The sequence below is a fragment of the Pseudonaja textilis genome, chromosome 1 (genome assembly GCF_049901715.1).
Source record: "Pseudonaja textilis isolate UNSWEBS1 chromosome 1, rPseTex1.2, whole genome shotgun sequence".
Taxonomy (NCBI): Eukaryota; Metazoa; Chordata; class Lepidosauria; order Squamata; family Elapidae; genus Pseudonaja; species Pseudonaja textilis.
This window is the reverse complement of record NC_141990.1, coordinates 161,268,224-161,292,233: the sequence shown is the minus strand read 5'-3', so window position 1 is coordinate 161,292,233 and position 24,010 is coordinate 161,268,224. Positions and strand designations below refer to the sequence as shown.

Here is a 24,010-nt window from a genome sequence, read left to right as displayed (position 1 = left end):
ACTGACAGTTCTGTATTTATTTCTGTGTGAATATGATCTGTTCTCCCCATAAGTACTAAAACTAGATAAAGAGAAGCCAATTAAAAATGAGTCAAAACATTATACTTGTTCATTTATTTATTGAGGAAAATGTTGTGGTTTGTAGGTGACAAAAGTATACGAATGTTTAGAATTATCACTTTATTGGAAGGGGAAAATAAAGTCATCAATATTTCATCAATGAGATGATAATCAGGTGTGAGTATGATAACTAAAAACAAAATTTTTAAAAATCATTATCTGGAGAAATACCTTTTTCATACACGGTGTAATGCAATTATTAGACAAGTATTTTGACCGTATCATCATTTTAATGCATATTTCTACCTCCAAACTGCATAAATGTGAATGCTTATCAGGTGATGTGCATTTGTGTAATTAGGGTATGGCCTAAGGAGATAAACATCCTGTATCAAGGTGTGCATAATTATTAGGCAACTTCTTTTCCTCAGGCAAAATGGGCCAGGAAAGAGATTTAACTGACCCTCAAAAATTGTACAAACTTTTTCAGAGGGATGCAGCACTCTTGATATTGCTAAGGTATTGGGGTGTGATCATAGAACCATCAAACATTTTGTTGCAAATAGTCAACAAGGTCGCAAGAAACATGTTGAGAAAAAAGACATAATTTAAGTGCCAAAGGTTTGAAAAGAATCAAATGTGATGCTACCAGGAGCCCATTATCCTCCAGTGCTGTCATATTCCAGAACTGCAACTTACCTGGTATGCCCAGAAGTACAAGGTGTTCAGTGTTGAGACATGGGCAAGGTAAGGAAGTCTGAAACCCGGCCACCATTGAACAAGACACATCAGTTGAATGGACTAAATTGGACAAAGGCATATCTGAAAACAGATTTTTCAAAATTTTATAGACTGATGAGATGAGAGTGACTCTTGGTGGACCAGATGGATAGGCAAGGTGCAGGTGAGGTATTTGTATGGGCTGGTATTATTAAAGATGAATTAGTTGGACCATTTCACATTGAAGATAGACTGACAATCAACTCCCAAACCTGCTGCCAGATTTTAGAAGACACTTTCTTCAAGCAGTGGTACAAGAAAAAATCTGCATATTTCAAGAAGACCATGATTTTTATGCAGGATACTCCCATCGCATCCATTGAAGTACTCCACTGCATGGCTAGCCAGTAAAGTCTTTAAGGATGAAAGAATAATGACATGGCCCCCTTCCTTACCTGACCTAACCCTATTGAGAACTTGTGGGCCCTTCTTAAAAGAGAGATGTGTGGTGAAGAAAAACAGTACAACTCTCTAAACAGTGTCTGGGAGGCTGTGGTTGCTGCTGCACAAAAAGTTGATTGTCCGCAAATCAGGAATGACGGATTCCTTGAATGGAAGGCTTATGATTGTTATTGAAGAAAATAGTGGCTACAGTGGTCAGTGATTTTTTTTAAAAAAGCCAGAAATGTTTATTTGTAAATTTGTAGTTATTTCTTATTCTGAAAATAAACGAGTGAGATGGACAATTTTCATTTTTCATTTAGTTGCATAATAATTCTGGACATTAATAACAGACTAAGAGAGTTGGAAGGGACCTTGGAGATCTTCTAATCCAATCCCCCTGCTTAGGCAGGAAACCCTACACCACTTCAGACAAATGGTTATCCAATCTCTTCCTAAAAATGTCCAATGTGGGAGCATTCACAACTTCTGGAGGCAAGTTGTTCCACTGATTAATTGTTCTCACTGTCAGGAAATTTCTCCTTAGTTCTAAGTTGCTTCTCTCCTTGATTAGTTCCCACCCATTGCTTCTTGTCCTGTCCTCAGGTGCCTTGGAAAATAGCTTGACTCCCTCTTCTTTGTGGCAACTCCTGAGATATTGGAACACTGCTATCATGTCATCCCTGGTCCTTCTTTTCCTCAAACTAGACATACTCAGTTCCAGCAACCGTTCTTCATATGTTTTGGCCTCCAGTCCTCTAATCATCTTTGTTGCTCTTCTCTGCGCTCTTTCTGGAGTCTCCACATCTTTTTTACATCCTGGCGACCAAAGCTGGATGCATTTTTCGAAGTGTGGCCTTACCAAGGTTTTATAGAGTGGTATTAACACGTCACATGATCTTATAGTTGCCCAATAATTGTGCACACATAGATATTCCCTTAAGAAAGCCAAAACCTTTCTTTTACTTCCTTAAATATTCAGATTTGGGGTTTAGTAACATTTTGATCGACTAGCACTGTAATTGTTTAATAATAGAATTAATCCTCAAAAATACAAGTTGCCTAATAATTGTGCACACAGTGTATGTTAAGATGCCAATTGTTACAATCATCTTGGAAGATTTTTTTTTCCTGCATGCTGCTCTCCACAGTGATATGAGGGACAGCTACATACAAAGCTTCCTCCATTCTTGCTGTACAGAATGCCTAATATCCTCACTACCTGATACCCTTGCTAAAGCCTACCACTTCCAAAAAATTGTTTTATTAATCAATAATTGTGTATTTGGGTATTGTTATTGACTTAATTTATTACCAAATTATATAAGCATTATTATTTCCTTAGTTTCTGCTATTTTGTTTGTATTGGTGTACTGGTTGGTATATAAATTATATCAAAGAAAATTATGTATGAAAAAATGAAAAGAATATGCATAATCAGTATATGCACATATGAAAGAAATTGTTACTTTTGGAACAGAAGTTGAAGCAATTTCCTGCACATTCTTAAAATCAACTATAAAAGGTTTACAATGACGATAGGGAAAATTATTTTCTCCAATTACATAATTTTGGATTTTACCTGTTGAATGAACTCATTGAAACTGTAATAATTTGGATACCTTTTAGGAGCCTAAAACATGAATAATTCCTTCAAATCTTGTTAGAATATGATGATGTTTATTATGTTCTTAGAATAAGAGAAAGAGAGAGAGTTCCAAGCATTACTCCTTCTAAAGTATCAAGTATTAAAACACTACAATCTGTTGATCACAATAATAACCTTTCTGCAATTCAGAAACCTTTCTGTTTATCTAATTTAGGAGGCAACAGTAGAGCTTGAAGGAGATGAGAAACATGGTAAGTGTGTTGTTCAATAATATTTTCCTCTGCTTTTGTATGTTCATTTTTATTCATCTATCATATAGCTAAATTTCAGAAAACAGAACTGGCTTAGTTGAAAGTCACATTTTCTTTAGCTCTGCCTTTCCTACTTTGATAAAGATCCTTAGATATTTAGTTTTTTGTTCACCTCTTTCCATTATTTAACTACTTGATCCAAGTTTTGCTTCTTTATTTGTGAACAATTTCCTTTCATTGCAGCCTAGTAAAAATAATTATTTTCATGGTTTCTATGGGTTACATTTCATATTGGTATCTGCACAGAGCATATTTTAGCTAAACCAAAAGGTAGTAACTCTCTTCCATCTTCCTACATAATTGTAATCCAGTTTCTTTTTCTCTCCCACTCTGGTAATCTTGAAAGAAGCATTCCCCAGAACGTGCTGCTTTTATTGCTTTAATATTTCTGCTATTTGCCTTCCTTATCCCTTTTTAATATCATCATTGTGAGAAGAAAGTATTTTATCTTAAAGATCCCTCGTCAGATCCTGTTATATAAATAATTTAGTATATGGTTTAAATTAGATATAGTATTATTCCTATTTCACGAGTAGAAAATTACAAAAACATCACACCACATGTATGCAGAAACCACTGTTTTCACTTGCATTTTGGTAGCAAGCTTGAAAACCATTTGGAGTGCATCAACAATTAATGTTTGTAAGGCTCCATTCCCTGCCCATTTGCTCAATCTTGGCCAAATAAAAGTTTAATATTCATAATCATTAGACATTAAGTTGATTTCCTACTCATGCCATTCCATGTAGTCCAATAACCAATCAGCAGGATTGTCAAACTCCCACCCCTTGGGCTGGATGCGTCGCATGCTGGCCATGCCCACGCCATATGTCACGTGACACCATTGTGACAATGTGAGTTTGACACCCCTGGTCTAAAGGCTCATTTAAAAAGGTGATGGTAGGAAAGAATACAAATAGACAGAAAACAGAGCTTTCCTTCCATTTTCTAGAACATAAGAGGATCCTAACTTTTTCTGCCTTTCTCTGATAAGCAAGCATGGATGCATTGAGCTGAACGTGTATAGGTAATCCTTGATTTAAAGCCACAATTGAGTCCAAGTTTCCATTGCTAAGCAAGACAGTTGTTAAGTGAGTTTTGTCCTACTTTACAACCTTTCATGCCACAGCTGTTAAGTGAATCACTGTGGTTATTTAGTAATGCAATTGTTAAGTTAATCTGGTTTCCCAAAAGGTTGTAAAAGGTGATCACATGACACTGGGACATTGCAGCCATAATAAATACATGCCAGTTGCCAAGCACCCAAATTTTGATCACATTACCATGAGGATGCTGCAGTAGTCATAAGTAAAAAAAAAACCCAACTCGAATGGTCACTAAACAACTGGTTGTAAATTGAGGACTACCTGTAATCTGTAGAAAAGCTCAAGATAGGTAGTTTCCAAATGTTACATATCCATCCCCCATGGTGGGCCCTTCTACAGCCCCAAATCAGAGGTGAAGCAACAATGTGCTTAGAATTATTTGTAGTATTGCTGTATTGGTTCAAAGCAAATCAGACTAATTTACACCAAACTCACATCCAGGAAATTGGCTGGCTCATGTGAAAGAGAACAGAAAGATTTCTTTCCAGAAAGTAGAGTCAATAAAGGTGATAAAAGGACTTCCACAAACTGTATCATGAAAGAACAATACATAATTGAGGGAGTCAAACAAATGGTCAGAAGGCTGCTTCATTCTAGAGGAAGATAGCAACCTCTTTCAGACATAATTCTTGGGGTGCTTTTCCTTGGTCAACCAGTCCTGAGAAGGAAAATGATGGTGTTACATTTTCCTCATTTGTATATTATCTGACGAATATAGATCAGTAGAAGAAAGAGTCATTGCTAATGGCACTTTCCAGCTTTACGAGCATTGACAGGTTCAGAGAATTCTCTTTTGATTGAGGCAATTGTGTGTTGTATATAGCAGACACTAGTTGTTTCAATCAACATGTATAGGAGAGCCCTTCAGTCACATCTTTTTGTCATCTTATTAATTAGAACATCTAACTCATTCCTTTAAGAGGCTGATTATCTTAGGAATTTTATGTACTTTTTCTAACAAAGACAGTAAAAGTTGGTTCACTGTGTTAAATGAAATTATGACAAAAGGTTTGCTCAAGGTTCTATTATGAAAGGTGAAAGAAACTGACCAGAAGGCAGCTCTTGACTGTAATTCACCCAATATTATAGAATGCACAGTCCCCAGGGATAAGTTTGCCCCCTTGATATTCTGAAAAGCCCCCCAAAACATGCATTAAGCGGGTATTAGACTGAGTGGCCATTTTTCATTATATTGTTTTGATAATGTTTAATTTCTTTTATGGATTTTCAATTTTAAGGTTTTATTGTTAACCACCTAAATCTGATTGAGATGGTATAAAATTACATAAATGAATGAAAAAAGATACCAAATGAATATTCTACTTTAAGTGTGATTGAGAGAAATATGAGGGGTTCTTGGTGCTCTCTAAGCTTGGTTATCTTCTTGCAAATGTTTCATTACCCAAGTTAGGTGACATCATTAGTGCTGATGATGTTGCCTAGTCTAGGTAATGAAAGGACCTCTCAATTCAGTCATGAACTACAAATATTCCATCACACTTGGATGGAAAGCCAAAGAAAAAGGCAAAAAAATGATACAACTCATGATCACAGAAGCACACCTTATCTTAATCAAATACCAACATACAACGACAAACCTCAAGAAACATTACACCAGAGCACATGGAGAGGCTGGACACCACCATCATGAGTATTTCCTAGAGAGATGCCAAAAAATGGGGTGGGGGAAACTTCAAAAAACCCTCTTCAAACTAAACCTCCAAATCCAAGAGACACCAGAGCCCAAATGTATAGTCAACATATCCAGTCATCCACTATCCATGGCAGGACACAATACTCTACAGAAAGACCTCAAGTGTAACACTGATTATGTCAATCAATTGGAATTCTTTGCAGCCTCTAGCATTTGAAACTGCTAGACTACCCATAAGAGATCCATCAGGCAATCCATCATACCACAGACCAGAAGAAAATGAGAACAAAATCAACTTACAGCAGAGGACAGAGCAGCCCTCAAAAGCCTAAAAAAGGACCAGACTATCATTTTCCCACCAGCACACAAGGCCAAACCAGTTATTTAGATCAGATCACAATATAGACAAAAAACGAATTATTAGAAGACAAACAATCGGATCAAGAGAACTCTCCCAATAGACAATCAGATCAAGAGAACTCTTAGTGACTTACCAAGAAAGCCAAATTACCAACGAGGAACAGTGGCAAATGAGAAGCAATGGACCTGTCTCTCATGCTTCTATGGATGCCCCAAAATACACAAACCTGTCATACCTCTCCCCCAGCACTACCAGAGATCCCTACCTACAAGATCACAAAAGAACTAACAAAAATACCCGGGCACCTTACAAGGGGAAGCATACAATGCCTTAAAAGAATCAAAGACATGGCAATAGTTGAGGTCAAAATCATAGCTTCATTTGATATCACATGATAGCAGTTTTCAGGTCCATAGACCTGGAATTAGTCAAGAATCTCTGACATTACTCCACAGCACACCTGACTTAATGAAATACACAAAGATTGAAATACCCAGGATCATGAATGTTATCAACTTCTGTCTAATCTTATACTTTCAATTCAACCGACAATCTTATCAACAAATTTAATGTATGCCTATGGGATCATCACTTTCAAGACTCATAGTAGAGGTTGTAATGCAACATCTGGAATCAATAGTAATTCCATAAATACAACCCAAAATATGGATCAGATATGTAGATGACATCATACTAATAAAAAAGGACCAGAAAAAAAAAATACACAGAAATCCATCAACATCTTCAAAGGAAACTAATTCACCAGAGAAGAATAAAACAACAATTCACTACCCTCCCTGGATATCATGATCATCAGAGACTATAATGTCAAACTGTAAACACAAGTGTACTGAAAAGTCATGTACACCTATTAAGTATTTCACTATCAAATAATAACCTTACCTCAATCAATCCGAGGTAGAAGGGACCTTAGAGGTCTTCTAGTCCAACCCCCTCCTCAAGCAAGAGACTCTATACCTTTTTTAAAAAGTGACTGTCCAGTCTCTTCTTAAAAATCTCCAGTAATAAAGCACCTTCTAAAGGCAAGTTGTTCCACCGGTTAATTGCTCTCACTGTTAGGAAGTTTCTCCTTAATTCCAGATTGCTTCTCCTTGATTAGTTTCCATCCATTGTTCCAATAATTGACACCAGGGGTGTCAAACTGTTGGCCTGCAGGCTGGATACGTCACACGCCGGCCACACTCACCCCAGCTCTGCAAAGGGAAAAATGTCTCGAAACATCACGTGACAGCAATGTGATGCCACGAGTTTGACACCTGTGCTCTAGACTAGCCATACCTAGTTCCTGCAACTGTTCTTCATGTGTTTTAATCTCCAGGCCTTTAATCATCTTAGTTACTCTTCTCTGCACTTTTGCTGAAGGGGACCATAAAACTAAACAAGAGTTGCAAAATCAAGGTGTGGACCTATCATGGTGGCCACATAAGCAAATACAATCAAGATATGAAATATGTTAAGGCATATGGCTTCCACAAAGAGCAAACAATACTTGATCAAATAATGTGAGAGGAAGATGAAAAGTTAATAAAGAAACTACACTGCTCAAAAAAATAAAGGGAACACAAAAATAAGACATCCTAGATCTGAATGAATGAAATTTTCTTATTAAATACTTTGTTCATTACATAGTTGAATGTGCTGACAACAAAATCACACAATAATTATCAATAGATATCAAATTTAGCAACCCATGGAGGTCTGGATTTGGAGTTACACTCAAAATTAAAGTGGAAAAAAACACTACAGGCTGATCCAACTTTGATGTAACGTCCTTAAAACAAGTCAAAATGAGGCTCAGTAGTGTGTGTGTGGCCTCCACGTGCCTCTATGACTTCCCTACAACACCTGGGCATGCTCCTGATGAGGTGGCAGATGGTCTCCTGAGGGATCTCCTCCCACACCTGGACTAAAGCATCCCCCAACTCCTGGACAGTCTGTGGTGCAACGTGGCATTGGTGGATGGAGCGAGACATGATGTCCCAGATGTGCTCAATTGGATTCAGGTCTGGGGAACGGGCGGGCCAGTCCATAGCATCAATGCCTTCGTCTTGCAGGAACTGCTGACACACTCCAGCCACATGAGGTCTAGCATTGTCTTGCATTAGGAGGAACCCAGAGCCAACTGCACCAGCATATGGTCTCACAAGGGGTCTGAGGATCTCATCTCGGTACCTAATGGCAGTCAGGCCAGCTCTGGCGAGCACATGGAGGGCTGTGCGGCCCCCTAAAGAAATGCCACCCCACACCATTACTGACCCACTGCCAAACTGGTCATGCTGGAGGATGTTGCAGGCAGTAGAACATTCTCCATGGCGTCTCCAGACCCTGTCACGTCTGTCACATGTGCTCAGTGTGAACCTGCTTTTATCTGTGAAGAGCACAGGGCGCCAGTGGCGAATTTGCCAATCTTGGTGTTCTCTGGCAAATGCCAAACGTCCTGCACGATGTTGGGCTGTAAGCACAACCCTCACCTGTGGACGTCAGACCCTCATACCACCCTCATGGAGTCTGTTTCTGACCGTTTGAGCAGCCACTTGTACATTTGTGGCCCGCTGGATGAGCTGCACTACCTGAGCCACCTGTGTGGGTTGTAGACTCCGTCTTATGCTACCACTAGAGTGACAGCACTGCCAGCATTCAAAAGTGACCAAACCATCAGCCAGAAAGCATAGGAACTGAGAAGTGGTCTGTGGTCACCACCTGCAGAACCACTCCTTTATGGGGGATGTCTTGCTAATTGCCTATGCTTTCCACCTGCTGTCTATTCCATTTGCACAACAGCATATGAAATTGGTTGTTAATCAGTGTTGCTACCTAAGTGGACAGTTTGATTTCACAGAAGTGTGATTGACCTCCAGTTACATTGTGTTGTTTAAGTGTTCCCTCTATTTTTTTGAGCAACATCAGGGGTATTTATAGACTATATGCTGTAGTTTAATATTCCATAGGTATGGGTGGAGAAAGGGAACACATTTTTATCATTCATTGCATATTTCTGTATATTTCTAAAGTATATCTAGGTAATTATTAATCCTAATCTGGATGTCTACATCTCACTTTTTTTCCTAGCAGTTCCTCAATTTCTACAACTTCTCCCTCATCCTGTCTGTTTGCTAGTATTCCAATTTTGTTTCCCTTTTTTCTTCTTTTTAAATTCCTTTTGTGACCTTTCTTTATTGTACTTTACCCACATATTAAATGCCCCTTTGGAACTGCATTTTAATGAATCAGTATTATAGAATTACAAACATGATTATTAACATGGAAATTGAATAAATTTTTATATTGCATCAATACAATTTCTATAAAACATGTATATAATTTTTTATATTTAAAATCAATAGCAGGAATAATTGAACAAGTGGTGCAAATCAACCAATAGTATTTTCAAAAACTTGACAAAAGAATTGACTCTGAATCACCATCTTACCATCACAGCCCAGAAAAGATGACATTTCTGTTGTGTCTTTGTAGAGGAATAGTGTATCATCTTAAATTATTTTCATATTACTTCTACAGGACGTACTGCAATAATTTTAGGACAAAATATCTTATTTCAGTGAAAGAAAATTAAATTAAGGTCCAATTTGCTTTTTTTTCTTTTTATACAATACCTTTATTGTTACTATAGTAATGGTACTCATTTTCAATAGGTAGCCTTGTCCAAAGAATATTGGAAACAAAGAAGGATTATGAAATGTCACAGTTGCAAAAATCTGCTGAAAAGGTAACTTGCAAATAAACCCCAAAAAATTGATTATGCCAATTTTTTTCCTCTTACAATTTATTAGTATCTCCAATCTAATCATCTTTTAACTGATTTTAATATTAAAGCAGAGATTATCATAGAGATATAAACAAAAAAAGTAATGTTTCAACAGCATTTATTTTAATACTTTGGTGTACGTCACTCAAAGTGGTATCAAAGTGGTACAAAAATGTGATAAATGAAAAGGAAGGAAGGAAGGACAGATGGTTTAATGGTTTAAATGTTGTCTATAATTTTTTTCTAAAGAGAAAATCCATTGACTTGACCTGGCTAGTGTTTGAATCTTATGGAGTTGAATTAAATTGAATCAAAGATGGAAGTTAGCAGGAAGTTATAGGCACTCTGGCTGACAACATGTGTTTTCAATATTTGGTCAATTGTTTGTTTTTTAACAAATTTTATTGGGATAAACATTAAAACAGTTGAACACAGTGCAACTTTCCTGGCAGTTATTTTGCCATACATGCTATAACATAAAACCACATATAACAATTGATCTCTTCTTTATTCTATGTTACTAAGTTGGTGCTATTTACATATATATTTTCCTATTTACAACATAATTTCCTTGCATGTTCTTTTTACATAGTCATTATATCCACTATATTACATTGTTTTTAGCTTAAGAATCTTCCACCTTCATTCTTATAAAGCGTCACAATTTGTTTTTTGTTTTCTTTGGACTTCCTTTCTTCGAGTCTAACCATTGGTACATTTTGATCCAGACTTCATAATATTCTGTCTCACCCTTATCTTTAATTTCTAATGTTAGCCTCTCCATCTTTGCACAGACCAAATTTTTCTTTATTATTTCACTTTCCTGGGGGATATTCCCATTCTTCCAATTTTGGGCATAGACCAATCTTCAGCAGTTATAACATGCAACATTAAGTATATCATTCTTTTGCTATATTTTCCTTCTGTAATTCCCAATATGAACAATTCTGGTCTGAACTCTGTTTTTTGGCCAAGCATCTCTTCCAACCGTTTCTTAATCTGCCACCAAAATTATTTTGCTTTGATGCATGACCACCACATATGATAATATGTCTCTAACACTGTGTTACATTCCCAATATTGTGGTGATGCGTTTTTGCTCATTTCTGCCAATCTTGTTGGAGGTCAGTGACACCTGTAAAACATTTTGTATAGGTTCTCTTTATAAGAAGTAGCCAAGGTTAGTTTCCTATTCCTTTCCCATAACTTTTGCCATTTATCTAATTCGATATTGTAACCAAAGTTTTTTGCCCATACTACAATTACTTCTTTCACTTGTTCCTCCTCCATTTTATATTCCAATAGGTATTTGTAGGTTATCTTAATTGCTTTTTCATCTGTTCCTAGTAATATTTTATCTAATATCATCAATTCTTTCTGTATGGCCTGCTCGTTTTTGTCTTTCTTATAGCATGATTGGATTTGTAAGTATGCCCACCATTCCAATTGTACCCTTTCTTCTTCTAGTTCTTGTCTGGATTTTAGTTCCCCATTCTCATTTACTATATCTTTATATGTAATAACTTTCCCCAAGTTGATGAAGTTTGGATGCATTAGATTGGTCAATTGTAAATGCCTTATAGCTATTGTAAATAATTTTAATATCCATGGCACACTTGTGGCAAGATTTTCAAAAATATAGGAGAGTTGGTAATTTTTCTCTTTCCTTATATTCCAGTAATGGTTGATACTGATTAAAGGGACTCAATCAATAGCAATAGCTTTACAGAGTCAGCATATGGGCATGTCTTAGTATGCCCCTGTGACACCTCTGCTTTATAACCTGCACTGGCTCTAGCTTGCTTCTTAGTGTGATACAAGATGCTGGTTACCACCTATAAAGTTCTGTATGGCATAGGCCTAGCCTCCTCTTCCTCCACCTGGAGGTCCCTTAGGTTTCTGGGTATACTTGTCATGAAACTGTTTGACTAACCTATCTGCCTTCACATCCCAGCTCTTGACCAAAGTTTTCAAGGTTCCAAGTAATAATCCCATAGCAGGCAAAACTCCGAGGCAGCATATAGAATAGCTGTATTGGAAATATCATAGTGGCACAGATCTCATGAAAACCAACTCTAAAGACTCCTGCAGTTTTCACCTAATTAAAAGTAAATGTTTTTTCTCTTTCTCAAAACAGTCATATGGTCCAATCACAGTGCGATCTGGCAACTGGGTAGCATCACTCTGCCTTCCTCCAACCAAGTGTGAGAATGTCCTTGGTTCCCAAGAGAAAGTATTTTGTTTTGGCTACAAAATCCGCTCTATCTCAATCACCCCTCCCTATCCCTCAGCTCCAGCGTGGCAACACTGAAGTAGTAAAAATGGCTTTGGTCAGGTCAGCTTCAGGGTTGACACAAGTAGCTTTGGAGAGTGGATACCCCTTCCATTGCACTAAGTACTGCAACTGGTTCCTATGCAATTGAGAATCTAGGATTTTCTTGATCTCGTAATGTGTCTCCCCGTGTATTACAATTGATTTGGGGATGCCCAATCTACCGGTCTGATCTGGGAGCCTGCCACCAGCTTCAACAAGCTGCTGTGAAAGACCAGGTGCGCTTTCCTTAGCAAGTGTAAGCTGTACAGTAACACAGTTGATTACTTTTCCTATAAACTTTGGTCCTAGCTTTTTACAAGGGAGCTTTAACTTTAAGTGCTTTTGCTGAGAGGTAAACCTTGCTCCCCACTTGGAATGGCACTGTGGAGTGGTGTGACATTTATCAGTTTGTGCTTTATGGCTCTTTGCTGCTTCTCATAGGGCTTGCTTGATATTTTCCCATGCCGCGTTCAGTGACTCCATCCATTTGGCTAGTGATATGGATGAGCATGATTCCTTGGGAAGTTCAGGCATGGGGACAAACTCCATGCCACTGGTAACTCGAAAAGGAGTCAGGTCGATGTTACTGTGTATCACATTATTGTATGCCACCTTAGCAAACGGCAGCAAATCCACCCAGTTTGTTTGCTGATAGTTGACATAGCACCTCAAATACTGCTCTATCATGGTGTTCACGCATGCTGTGGCCCCATTGGTACTCGGATGAAATGCCAAATTAAGTCCCTGCAAGGACCCAATGGACCAATGGGTCTTGGACGTTGTTTTCTTCTACAGGCATGGGTGACATGTTTTCATTGGTCTGCCTCTAAAAAATCATGTACAGGTTTATTTCTTCTAGTGGTTGTTTCTGTATTGTGTTCAGTTTGGATACAGTTTTCTTCCTTTGGTTGGAATTTCTTTGTTTTGTAGGTTGAGCCTCAGAGTGTCTAGAGTTGCTTCTAGATCTTTTACTTTTTCTTCAAGTAATTCATTTAATTTTCATTAGGTGCATGTATAATTTGTGTCTTCTATGAGCATGAGTGCCTACATGGAACATATTTTGCAAATGACAATAACATCAGTTTCTTTTTCCATGACTATGTTTCTTTGCATGACTAATTCATTTAAAAATTAAAACTTTCCAAAATTTTCAAAATGGACCTGGGGGTATAGATACTGATTTTTTGCATACAATTGACCATGAAAAAAAGTCTGGAAAATGAAGGGAGATGAATTGTTGACTAAGGGAATCATGCTGACATGAAATGCTTGATTTGCTTTCCAAATAAATGATGTCTAATTGGGCTGTACCTCATAAGGACTGGGAGAATATCGTTAAAATGTTTGATTATTGTATTATCCAATGACATAACTTTTGCTAGAGTAAGCATAGCATTTTATTTCTCTGCATTTGATATTATTCACTTAATTTATATTCGATGTCTTCTTGTGAAATGAACACTGTTTCAGTGATGCTTTTAAAACATATTCTTTCAGTCCCGTTACTTTATTTTTCCCATTGATTGATATCTGAACTTTTTAAAAACTATTAGGAGAAGCCACTTTTGTCAGAAGCAGCAAAGAGAAAGGAAAAAGATTTAGTAACTAAAGAAATAGAGAAATTTCGTGGCTCCATTCAGGCCCTTTGTCGGAGTGCTCTCCCTCTTGGTAAAATAATGGACTATATTCAAGAAGATGTAGATGCCATGAAAATTGAGCTTCAGACATGGCAGAATGAAAATAAAGAACTTGAAGAGACCCTGCGGAAGGAACAAGGGTAAGAATCTTTTAAAAATTTGAACAATTGCAATAATAATAAAAGATTAGATTAATCCAAAGTTTCATAGAGTTTTATCTACAAGACAAATCTGAATTGGATCTGTGTCCTTGACTGGATGTGCAAAACTGAGGAAGATAGCACACTAGAAGAGATTTAACACTTTTGTAGGAAAACATTGAAGGCAAAGTCATAGTAACCTTAAAAACTGCATGAATTGGAGGGAAAGAATATTCTCTCTCAAGCTACCACATCTATCTATAGCAGTAAGCGCAAGCATGTGGGTGCTTCTGTTTCTAGGAAGAAAGCACAGTGCCAGGTTGAAGAAAAGTAAACTGCTTGCCTCCCACAATTCAACTTTTCAGCAGGCAAAGATTAATAAATGCAGTAGCTCTCTATTGCCTACCTGCAGTTTGAGCCAGATAGCCTTCTAGTCTTACTTGCAATTTCCACTTAGTTGAAGAGCTACTTTCTACAATATTCCTGTTACTTTATTATTAATGAAAGATGTAGTTGTTTTCTTGCGATAAACTGTTAGTGATTGATTCTGTAAGTACTATAGGAGGGGATGATGAAATAAGTGCTACATGTACTACATTTAAGTATTGATAACATCTGTCATCCAACATGCTGTTGAATTAACTTTAATCTATCACTAACTACTAAGAGACAGTTTTCTGTAGTGGATAGAGGCACCAGGCCAGATACCAGGATATTGTTGAGTTCAAGTCCTGCCTTAGGCGTGATGCTAACTGAATGACTTTGAGCCAGTCACTCAGTCTCAGCAAATGCTGCTAAGAAAACTAAATGGATTTGTCCAGGCAGATTCCCAAAATTTAGCATGCATATGTGCATATGTCCACATGTGTGCGTGCACCCCCCCCCCATCGTGCAAACTATTTGATACTGTGAACTAACTGAAATGAATTACACATGTGAAGCATGAAGAATACCTGTGTTGTTCTTTATTATATTGTTACTTGTTATGACACAAATGGTATAAGACAAAACATTATTGATGCATCTGTCCATCAGCTTTGTAAGATATCTCCTTCATTTTACAGTCTAATGGAAAATACTTAAGAATACATACTTAAACTCTTGTTTTAGTTCAATCTGGATGACTTTCTTTTCTCCTTTACTGCCCAACTCAAGTAAAATCTCCAGATTAGATGAGTTAGTTCTCATCTTACAATCATAATTGAGCCTAGAATTTTGGTTGTAAGCTATGGTCATTAAATGAGACACCTATGTTGCTACCTTCTCAAAGATCACAATCATTATAGTTGTTAAACAACTGTACCTGGTGCTTTGGGATTGGGAGAGAAGTCTTGGGAGCCCCAGTGCCCACTGGCATGCAGAAATCAGACATGGACAGAAGCCCTTGGCCAGCTAGGCCCAGCACTGCCTTCTCCCTTCCCACCTACCCATCCTTGTTCCTAGCCAGCCTTAAAAAAGATTGCCTCTCTAGCCTTAAGAAAATTGCCTTTGCTAGCTGTCTAACTCAGCTTTGCATCAGGTGGGTGTTCTTGTGAGCAGCTGCAAGGGAAGGAAAAGGTATGTGGACCTTGGATGTGTTGGGCAAAGAAGACTGGATGGGAGGCCAGGCTTCTTGGGAGTGGCGAGGGGAAGGTAGGAGAGCCTAGCCAGCTGAGGCCCTTTGGGAGGGGGAAGGAGGAAGTCTCCCTGGAGTTGGAGGGAGGAAGAAGGATTGCGTGCAGCTGGCCTAGCTGGTTGTTCCAGGAGTGGAAGGGGCGGGGCACGAAACAGGCTTCCTGGGAGGAAGGGGAGGTAGCAGCCCATGCACTGCTGGGGATAGCCAGCAAGGTGTCCTGGTGTGTAGAAGGTTTCCATGTGACAAAGCCTAGTTGTTCAAGGTCTCATGGTCCACAGAGGGGGAGTTGTAGCACTCCTGCAGTCATAAGGATGGATGTACTGCCAAGTGCCTGAATTTTGATCACATGACCACAGGGGCACTGCCACAATTAGAACTTCAGGCAGAATTCATCAGTCCATTTCTTCAATGCCATTGTAATTTTAAACTGCTGTGAGCTCATTTTCTTATCATTTATTTGAATCAAATGTAATAATATACAGCAGGGGTGTCAAACTTGTGGTGTCACATTGTCGCCACATGACATATCATAACTTTTTTCTCCCTTTGCTAAAATGGGGGTCGCCAGCACATGACACATCCGGCCCATGGGCCGTGAGTTTGACACCCCTGATATACAGTATCCAGAACAGATTTACATTAGTTTTACAGTGTATAGTTTGTTGTTTTTATATTTTTCAGAATCACAGATGGTGTTGTGGAACCCTTAAAAATAGAACTTACTGAGTTGGATCAATTAATCAAAGATGAAGAAGACAAGATTTATACTAGGAGAGCTAATGTTTTAAGAAACAATGAAAAAATTCAGAAGATGATTCATATTATCAACTCAAGAAGATGAATAGTGGAAGACTGGAACCCATTATATTGTTTGCAAATAAAATTACAATACAATAGCTTATACAATTTCAAGAATTTATTTGGACAGTTGTGGTTGGTTTTCTTGGAAAATACTGGTTGTAGTTTTTAAAAGTGCAAAATATTTACTGTATTTAATCTGTTGTGGTTGGTTCTTCTGCTACTTTAATATCAATACCCCTTATTTGTGTCTTTCTGTAAGACATTATTTTTCTTTATACAGAGTATGGAATTTGAGAGGGTTGCAGTTGTGATTATCTTAGAACTCTTGGGTAAATCCCATAGGAAAATTTGTATTGGAATTCTTGCAAGTTTGGGAGAAACACTATGCCTTTGTGGTATTATAAAGACCAAAAAGTAAGAAGTTGATCCCGTAAGAAAATCTGTAATGAAATTCTTACAACTCAAGATAAAAATGCAGTTTACCTTTGTTTATTTAAGACATCTTGTAACATAGAGAAAATAAGATATTGATCTGAACATAATTGGTTACATTTATAATATACATTTGCACCCTACTTCTCTCTCTTTCGCTCTCTCGCTCTCTTTCTCTCATATTCTCAAATTAAGTCATTCTGACAGAATTGGAATGTGGAAATTGCATACATTATGCTTGGGATTGTGGATTTTGCTCTTCCTATATAGTTTTGCTGTATTTATTTTATGGGATTCCCAAATAATGGAAAACTTGTGGCCAACCAAATTATATGGTTTCTAGGACCCTGACTTCATCTAATGCCATCTTAGCTTTGGGGAGGAATGTGTGTGCAGAAATCTTTAAAAAAATACAGCACCTCAACCTAGCATGGTTGTTCAGAACCTTTGTTCTGAGAATACTTTTTTTAAGATTCTCATGCTTATGAAGTCTTGTAAGCTTATCATTATCATTTAAAAATAGCACAACTCAAAAGTAAGGATTTCCCTTTCCACATCTCAGTGTCACACTTGAAAGATAACTGAGACTAACCATCTGTCCGTCTGATGAATTGATGAATATATAAATATAAACTGAATGCTTTTTTGTTTTTTGAAACTATACCATTTATTAATGAAATGATTTAAGAAAATTCATTTTTTCATTTGGAAATCTATAATTTCTTTGCTAGTGAAGTTATATTTCTCATGGGTTACACATCTAGTAGCGTATACTTTACTAGAAGTGGAGCAGAAAGGCAATTTAATATGTGCATATTGAAGGGGAGGGGTTGATTAACAAATATAGAAGACAGTCTTAATGATTTGGGAAAGTATGCTTGTTGCTATATTTAAATTGCTACCATACATTGTACTACATTTTATCCATATGATTCTCTAAATTTTGATTGGAAATGAGTTTTAAATAACTGAAATAATCATTACTGCAAAAGCAGTAAACAGTTTCTTGATTTATACATTTGTTTTTTATTGTAATATTGTCTATTATTTTATGTTTATTAATTAAATTGTCCTTAATTAAGATGCATTCCAAATTTGTTTGAGCATACAACTCAAATATTATCAAAGTATATGTTCACTCTCCTTAAACTATAAATCTGTCGTTTAAACTATAAATTTTAGAAAAGGAATAGTAAAAAAAAAATGGATCAAATATATTATCATAGATGTTTTTATGCTAAAGTTGCCATTCTTTATAAACTACTTATTATTATAATACATTTGAAGCTTGATATAATATCTGAAATTTCCTTTTATATTCTGTGTAGATATCTGTAGGATTACATATCACATTATTACAAGAGTCCAATTTGTCAGTAAAAATGTACAACGTAAAATATCTGTTTTTTATTATTTTTTTCTATAAATTTAATAAATTGTCTATTTTTTGTATGAACATTGTTTGCATTGTTATTTGGGGAGGGGAATGTTTTATATCAATAATTAATATTAAAACATTGCATCTTTGCATCTATTGTGAATCCTTCCATTATTATGCACATTATTATTTCCCACTGAGTGAAACCTGAGTTGCCTCCAGAGTGCGATGTCTCGGGATGCCCAGCTTTCTTTTTCACTCTTCCGCAGAGAAAGAGAAAGCCGGCAAAGCCCGTGAGCCAGTGCAGGCCTCCTCCAGAGGCTGCTTTGGAGTCAGGGTGAGAGAGAGAAAAACTGATGGTTGAAGTTCCAGCCACCCCCAGCCCTGGCCACCCCCCGGATTCCCTGATCCAGGGTAGCCTCTGCTTGCCTCTGCCCCCGATTCTCTTGACATTCAGGCTACCTCACAGGTCCAACATTCAGGCCCTAACCCTAATCCTTTAGGTATATCGGGTTTTTAGACTTAAAATGGTCATTCGGGCAGAGAACCGGTTATTAAATTATTTGAATCCCACCGCTGCCTTGGGCTAATTCCTTAGAGAATCATGTGATCTTGAAAAGTAGTGGTTTTTCTGCTTTTTCAGGCCAGGGAGAACTTGAATACACATCTGGTGTTTTTTTTTTTGTCAAATTGAAGCCTTGTTTCAAAATTGGTGTTTCCTGGCTAAAAATGGAATTTGGCACTAAGCTATAATAGGCCTCCTTCCAATTACATGATATACCTTGGATCAACTGCTCATAGAAAGAGCAAGATTTTAAATAGAAGTGATTTTTCTGCTTCTCCAGGCCAAGGAGAACATGAAAACATGTTCGTTTCAAATTCGGGCTAAATGGGAATTTGGCACTAGCTATAATAGGCCTCTTATCAATTACAAGATATGCCTTGCATCAACTTCTCAGAGAAAGAGCAGATTTTGAAACGAAGTGGTTTTTCTGCTTCTCTATACCAGGGAGAGGATAAACACATGTGTTTTTGAAGTTTGACCTCTCTTTCAAAATTGAAGTTTTCTGGTTGAATGGGAATTCTCCTAGCAATTACAAGATGTGCCTTGGACCAATTCCTCAGACAAAGAGTAGGTTTTGAAAACAACTGGTTTTCCTGCTTCTCTAGGTCAGGGAGAACATAAACAGGCGTCTCTTTTTCAAATTTGAGCTGTGTCTGAAAATTGAAGTGTGGCTAAATGGGAATTCAGTACTAACTATAATTTGCCTCTCAGCAATTCCTCAAAAAAAGAGGATTTTGAAAACAACTGGTTTTCCTGCTTCTCTAGGGAGGGAGAACTTGAATACATGTTTGTTTTTTAAATTTTGGTTTTCTGGCTAAATTCAGTATTAGTTATAATGTATGAATGGGAATTTGACATTTGCCATAATAGGCTTCCTATCAATTACAGTATATGCCTTGGACTAATTCCTATGAGAAATCTGGAAAAGGTTTTCCTGCTTCTCCAGGGATGAGAGAACACAAATATGTGTCTGTTTTTCAAATTCAGGCTTTGTCTTAAAATTGACTTTTCTAGCTGAATGGGATTCCAGCATTCATTATAATAGATCTCCTACCAATTACAAGGTATGTCATATTACCACTTCGGAGAAATAAAAGATCTTGAAAACAGGAAAATGAATATGGGTCTGTTTTTCAAACTGGAGCGTTATCTCAAAATTAAGTTTTCAGGCTGAATAGGAATTCTTTAACCAATTGCAAGATATGCTAAGTAAGTCCACAAAACCAGGCCCCCACATTTTGGCAATAAAGAGATACAAAAAACTTTCCTGGTTGCTGTCTAGCATTTGTATGGCTTTCTTCACCCCAGATCTGAGAACACATTCTTCTCCCAAAGTCCATGTCTGCCAATCAACAGAGCCAAGTTAATCTAGAATAAATATAGGGCTACTCCTGTAAATATAGGAACACCAGTTTGATATTTGTCTATAATACCCAAACATTTATACCCACATATAAGCCTGGACTGTCATCTATTTATTAGCCTAGAGCAGGGGTAAGCAACCTTAAGCACTCAAAGAGCCATTTGGACCCATTTCCCACAGAAAACACCAGAAGCCACAAAATGTGGGTGGGCGTGGCCAACTTGACGTCACTCATTCCCACCCAGTGACATGACACCCCCCAGCCAAGCCTACCCAGCCTCTCTCTCTCTCCTTTCCACTAATTGAGCCCCTCTAGAGAAATTAAGATTTCAACTACAGTTCTCAGGTACGTTCAAAGACCTGTTATATCAAAGGAAAGGAAAGTGTGCTAGAAGAACAAATGGGGGTGGGGAAGAGAAACCAGGACATGAAATGCTTGATGGGTACAGAAATAAGACTGGCTCCAGGGGCATCGTCTGCAGGATCCCCTTCAATTCTGGCAGTGCCCCGGGATACCTCGCTAAATTTACAAGAGGACAGCAGAGAAATATATTTATCTGAAATTTAAATCATAGGGCACATAACAATAAACTGTGTCAGGGAGAATGCACACCTCTGTTATGACTTATCACCACTTAGTTTCCACATGAGGAATTTCAATAACTTTCACAGCTTGACTTCTCCCTGGTGGCACTGGATTTCTTTAACAATACAACTCAGGAATGATGGGAGTGTATTACGATAGCCTCTGGAGGCCATCACATCCTTATTCTTCCTTCCTTCTTTTTCCCTCCTCCCCTCCCCCTTCTCTGATTTCACCTTTTTTGTTTCCTTCCTCCCTCCCTCCTGATTTAATCTTCCTTCCTTCCTCCTCTTCTGATTTCACCTTCCTTCCTTCCTCCCCGCCCCCCATTTCACCTTCCTGCCATTAATCCTGTATATTATGGTTCGTTGTTATTAGTATTTATTAAAGAATGCTGTGTCGCTTAGAAGCTCTCAGCAAAAATAACAGGAGCTGTTTGTGGCTGAAGCTATCCTGGGCTGTTATTTACACACACACACACACACACACACACACACACACACACACACACGCTTCTACTCCACTCTCAATGAGGGTGCTTCTACTTGGCCAGCCCCCTCCTGGTAGGCTTTTGTGCTCGGCACTCAGCTGGGAGAGGGAATCACTTCCACACGCCACCCCCTTCTTTCTCTTGGCCCTGCCGATGATGGAGGAGGAAGGCCAGGCTTGGGGGATGGCCCCCACCCTGCAAGATCCACTCCCACTGTTCTCTCCCAGTCCTCTTTGCTGGCAGAAATAGTAATTGTACCACGACGAAGACAGAATCCTGTTGCCACGCAAAGGCAAGTACAGGGGTGCTTTGATCCCATGCTAAGGCTCCGGCCATCACCACCGCCACGACAGGGAGATAGCTCTTTCATCCCTCTGCCGTGACAGGGAGCTGCAGCAGAGAGAGAAAAGAGCCGCACGTGGTTCCAGAGCTGCAGGTTGCCAACACCTGGCCTAGAGTATTCTACATCACTGTGTATGAGATGTTTCTCTTAAGTCCATATAGATACTAAATATTCTTTGGCTTATCTTCAATCTTAGTGTAAAAGAAGCCCTTGCTGAACCCAAGTCAGATTCTGTTCCTATAGCACTTTTAGTTCTCACTCAATTTTTAATACGACACAATATGCAAAGTTGTTCATTAATATCACAAACATATTTATCTCATGTGAATCACCTTTGACTAGAACAAATGTTTCATTGCATGATTTTTCACAGATTACAATACGATTCAGTGCATGCATGGAAGAGTTTTTTCTTACTGAAATAATGGATTAAAAAGCCTGAAAGATAGCAGTGTCAGATGATGATCAATAACAAGAGAGTAAGTAGTTGGATGTAATTGATTTTTTTCACACAGTTCAGCTGATTACCGCGTTTCCCTGAAAATACGATCTATCCTGAAAACAAGCCTAGCCCGATTTCGACACCTGCGCCTAATATAAGCCGCACACCCAAAATAAGCCCTAGTTAAGCCCCATCCACCATCTGCTTGTATGAGGTGTGGTGAGATGCAAGTGTAAAAGTCCAGCTAGGGCAGGAGTGGGGGGTGAAGCTGCCCCACCTGCCCCTCAGTCACTTACCTTAGGACCATCACAATGAGGCCTCCATGCTCCAACACCTGTTATGCCACTACCCAATTTCTTCTGCAACTGTTCAAGGCAGAACAATGCAAAGCTCATCACGCCAGTGCCGTCGCTTATATGCAGTGGTGCAATACATCACACAACCTCCTGTCACAAGTGGAGATACTGGCATGACAAGCCATGTGACATCCTGCCACAAGCAACAGCACCGGTGAGCAGCCACAGAATTTGGCCAGCAGTGCAACAGGTGTCGGGGCATGGAAAGTGTGGCTGTGGTGGTCCTAAGGTAAGTGGGTAAGACATCCCCAGAAAATAAGATCTAGTGCTTATTTTGTGGCCAAATAGAAAATAAAAGTGAGTCTTATTTTCAGGGAAACATGGTACAAAGTAAGATTGTTTCAAGCCCCAGCCTGAGGCTTGCCGTACCTGGGGGGAAGTGCAGACATGGCAGTTCACCGGTGGCAGCTCCACGTCCAATGGCGCTAGATGGTCAGGGCATCTGCTGCCAATTGCATGCAGTGGAGGTGCCATACAGCAGGGGTGATGAGAGGCACAGTGGCCCGTGTTGGACAGACTGCATCGCAGATGTTCCACAATAAAGCCTGCGACACCCAGCTGACAGGTGGTCTTCCATGCAATGCCCAGCTGACTGGCAGTCCTCCATAGCAGCTTGCTTTGGGCAATTCTTGCTGCAACCAGATGGTGGGGTGTGGTAGCATGATGGACAGGGGTGGGGCCCAAACACTTGAAAAGGTGCTGGGAGGCAGACGCGCCCAGCGCTGACTTTGCAAGGTTTCCCTACTTGTCACATTCTGAGGCTCATCCTGTTTATGAATGAAGCTGGAATTAAGGTGAGGGTGCTTGTCCTGGCTGAGGGTGCTTGTCCTGGCTCCCTTTCTTTCGCTATCAGGTCTGGCCCAGTGCGGCTGAGAGATTGTTGCCTCCATGATGAATAGCAATTAATTCTATTGCTGAAATCCAGCTCAGCAGCTTAATAATAAATCTATGAAGTTTTTTTGTGATAAATCTGCTATATGATAGCTGTTGGTTTAAAAATAGAAACTCTGATTTTGACTATGTGCAAAATAATTGAAACACATAATATGAAACTGTTATGTCCTCGGGGCTGACACCAGTTCCCCATCAGGTCCGTTCTTCCTACGGGGGCGTTTACACTCCCCATTGGTTGGCTCCCTTTGACAGTCGGCTATAAAAGCCGGCTGCTAGGTCGAGCCAACCGCTGTTCGCTGCTAGGTCTGCTGTTAGCTATGCAGACGCGACAGCCCCTTTATTCCCCGAATAAAGTGTGTTTTGAGTAATGCTCTGGTGTGGCCTCCCTCCTTTTCCAAGATCTAACATTGGCGACGAGGATGGGATCTGGCCAACCAGCAGCAATATAAGAGCTGAAGTCACACACCTGAAACGCTGAGCCGTAGCCGTGCCACTGAGAGCTCGGTCAACCGTTTCAGTTACAGAGCGAAGTGGAGCGTGTAGCTGCTCTAGTACACAAATAGCTACAGGGAAGTAGGGCGCTGAGAGCCTCGGCCGCCCAGCATTGA

General features: G+C 38.9%; 1 protein-coding gene across 1 annotated transcript in view; it reads left to right on the top strand.

Moving 5' to 3' along the window:
* The window catches only part of IFT54 (intraflagellar transport 54), a 51,975-nt gene extending 33,531 nt beyond the window's left edge, over nucleotides 1-18,444 (top strand). Inside the window, exons 12-15 of the mRNA XM_026707697.2 lie at nucleotides 3,045-3,081; nucleotides 9,937-10,010; nucleotides 13,917-14,140; nucleotides 16,437-18,444. Of these exons, the coding sequence (XP_026563482.1) occupies nucleotides 3,045-3,081; nucleotides 9,937-10,010; nucleotides 13,917-14,140; nucleotides 16,437-16,596 (495 nt within the window). The 3' untranslated portion in view covers nucleotides 16,597-18,444. The remainder of the gene's footprint in view (nucleotides 1-3,044; nucleotides 3,082-9,936; nucleotides 10,011-13,916; nucleotides 14,141-16,436) is intronic.
* The last annotated feature ends 5,566 nt before the right edge of the window (nucleotides 18,445-24,010 follow it).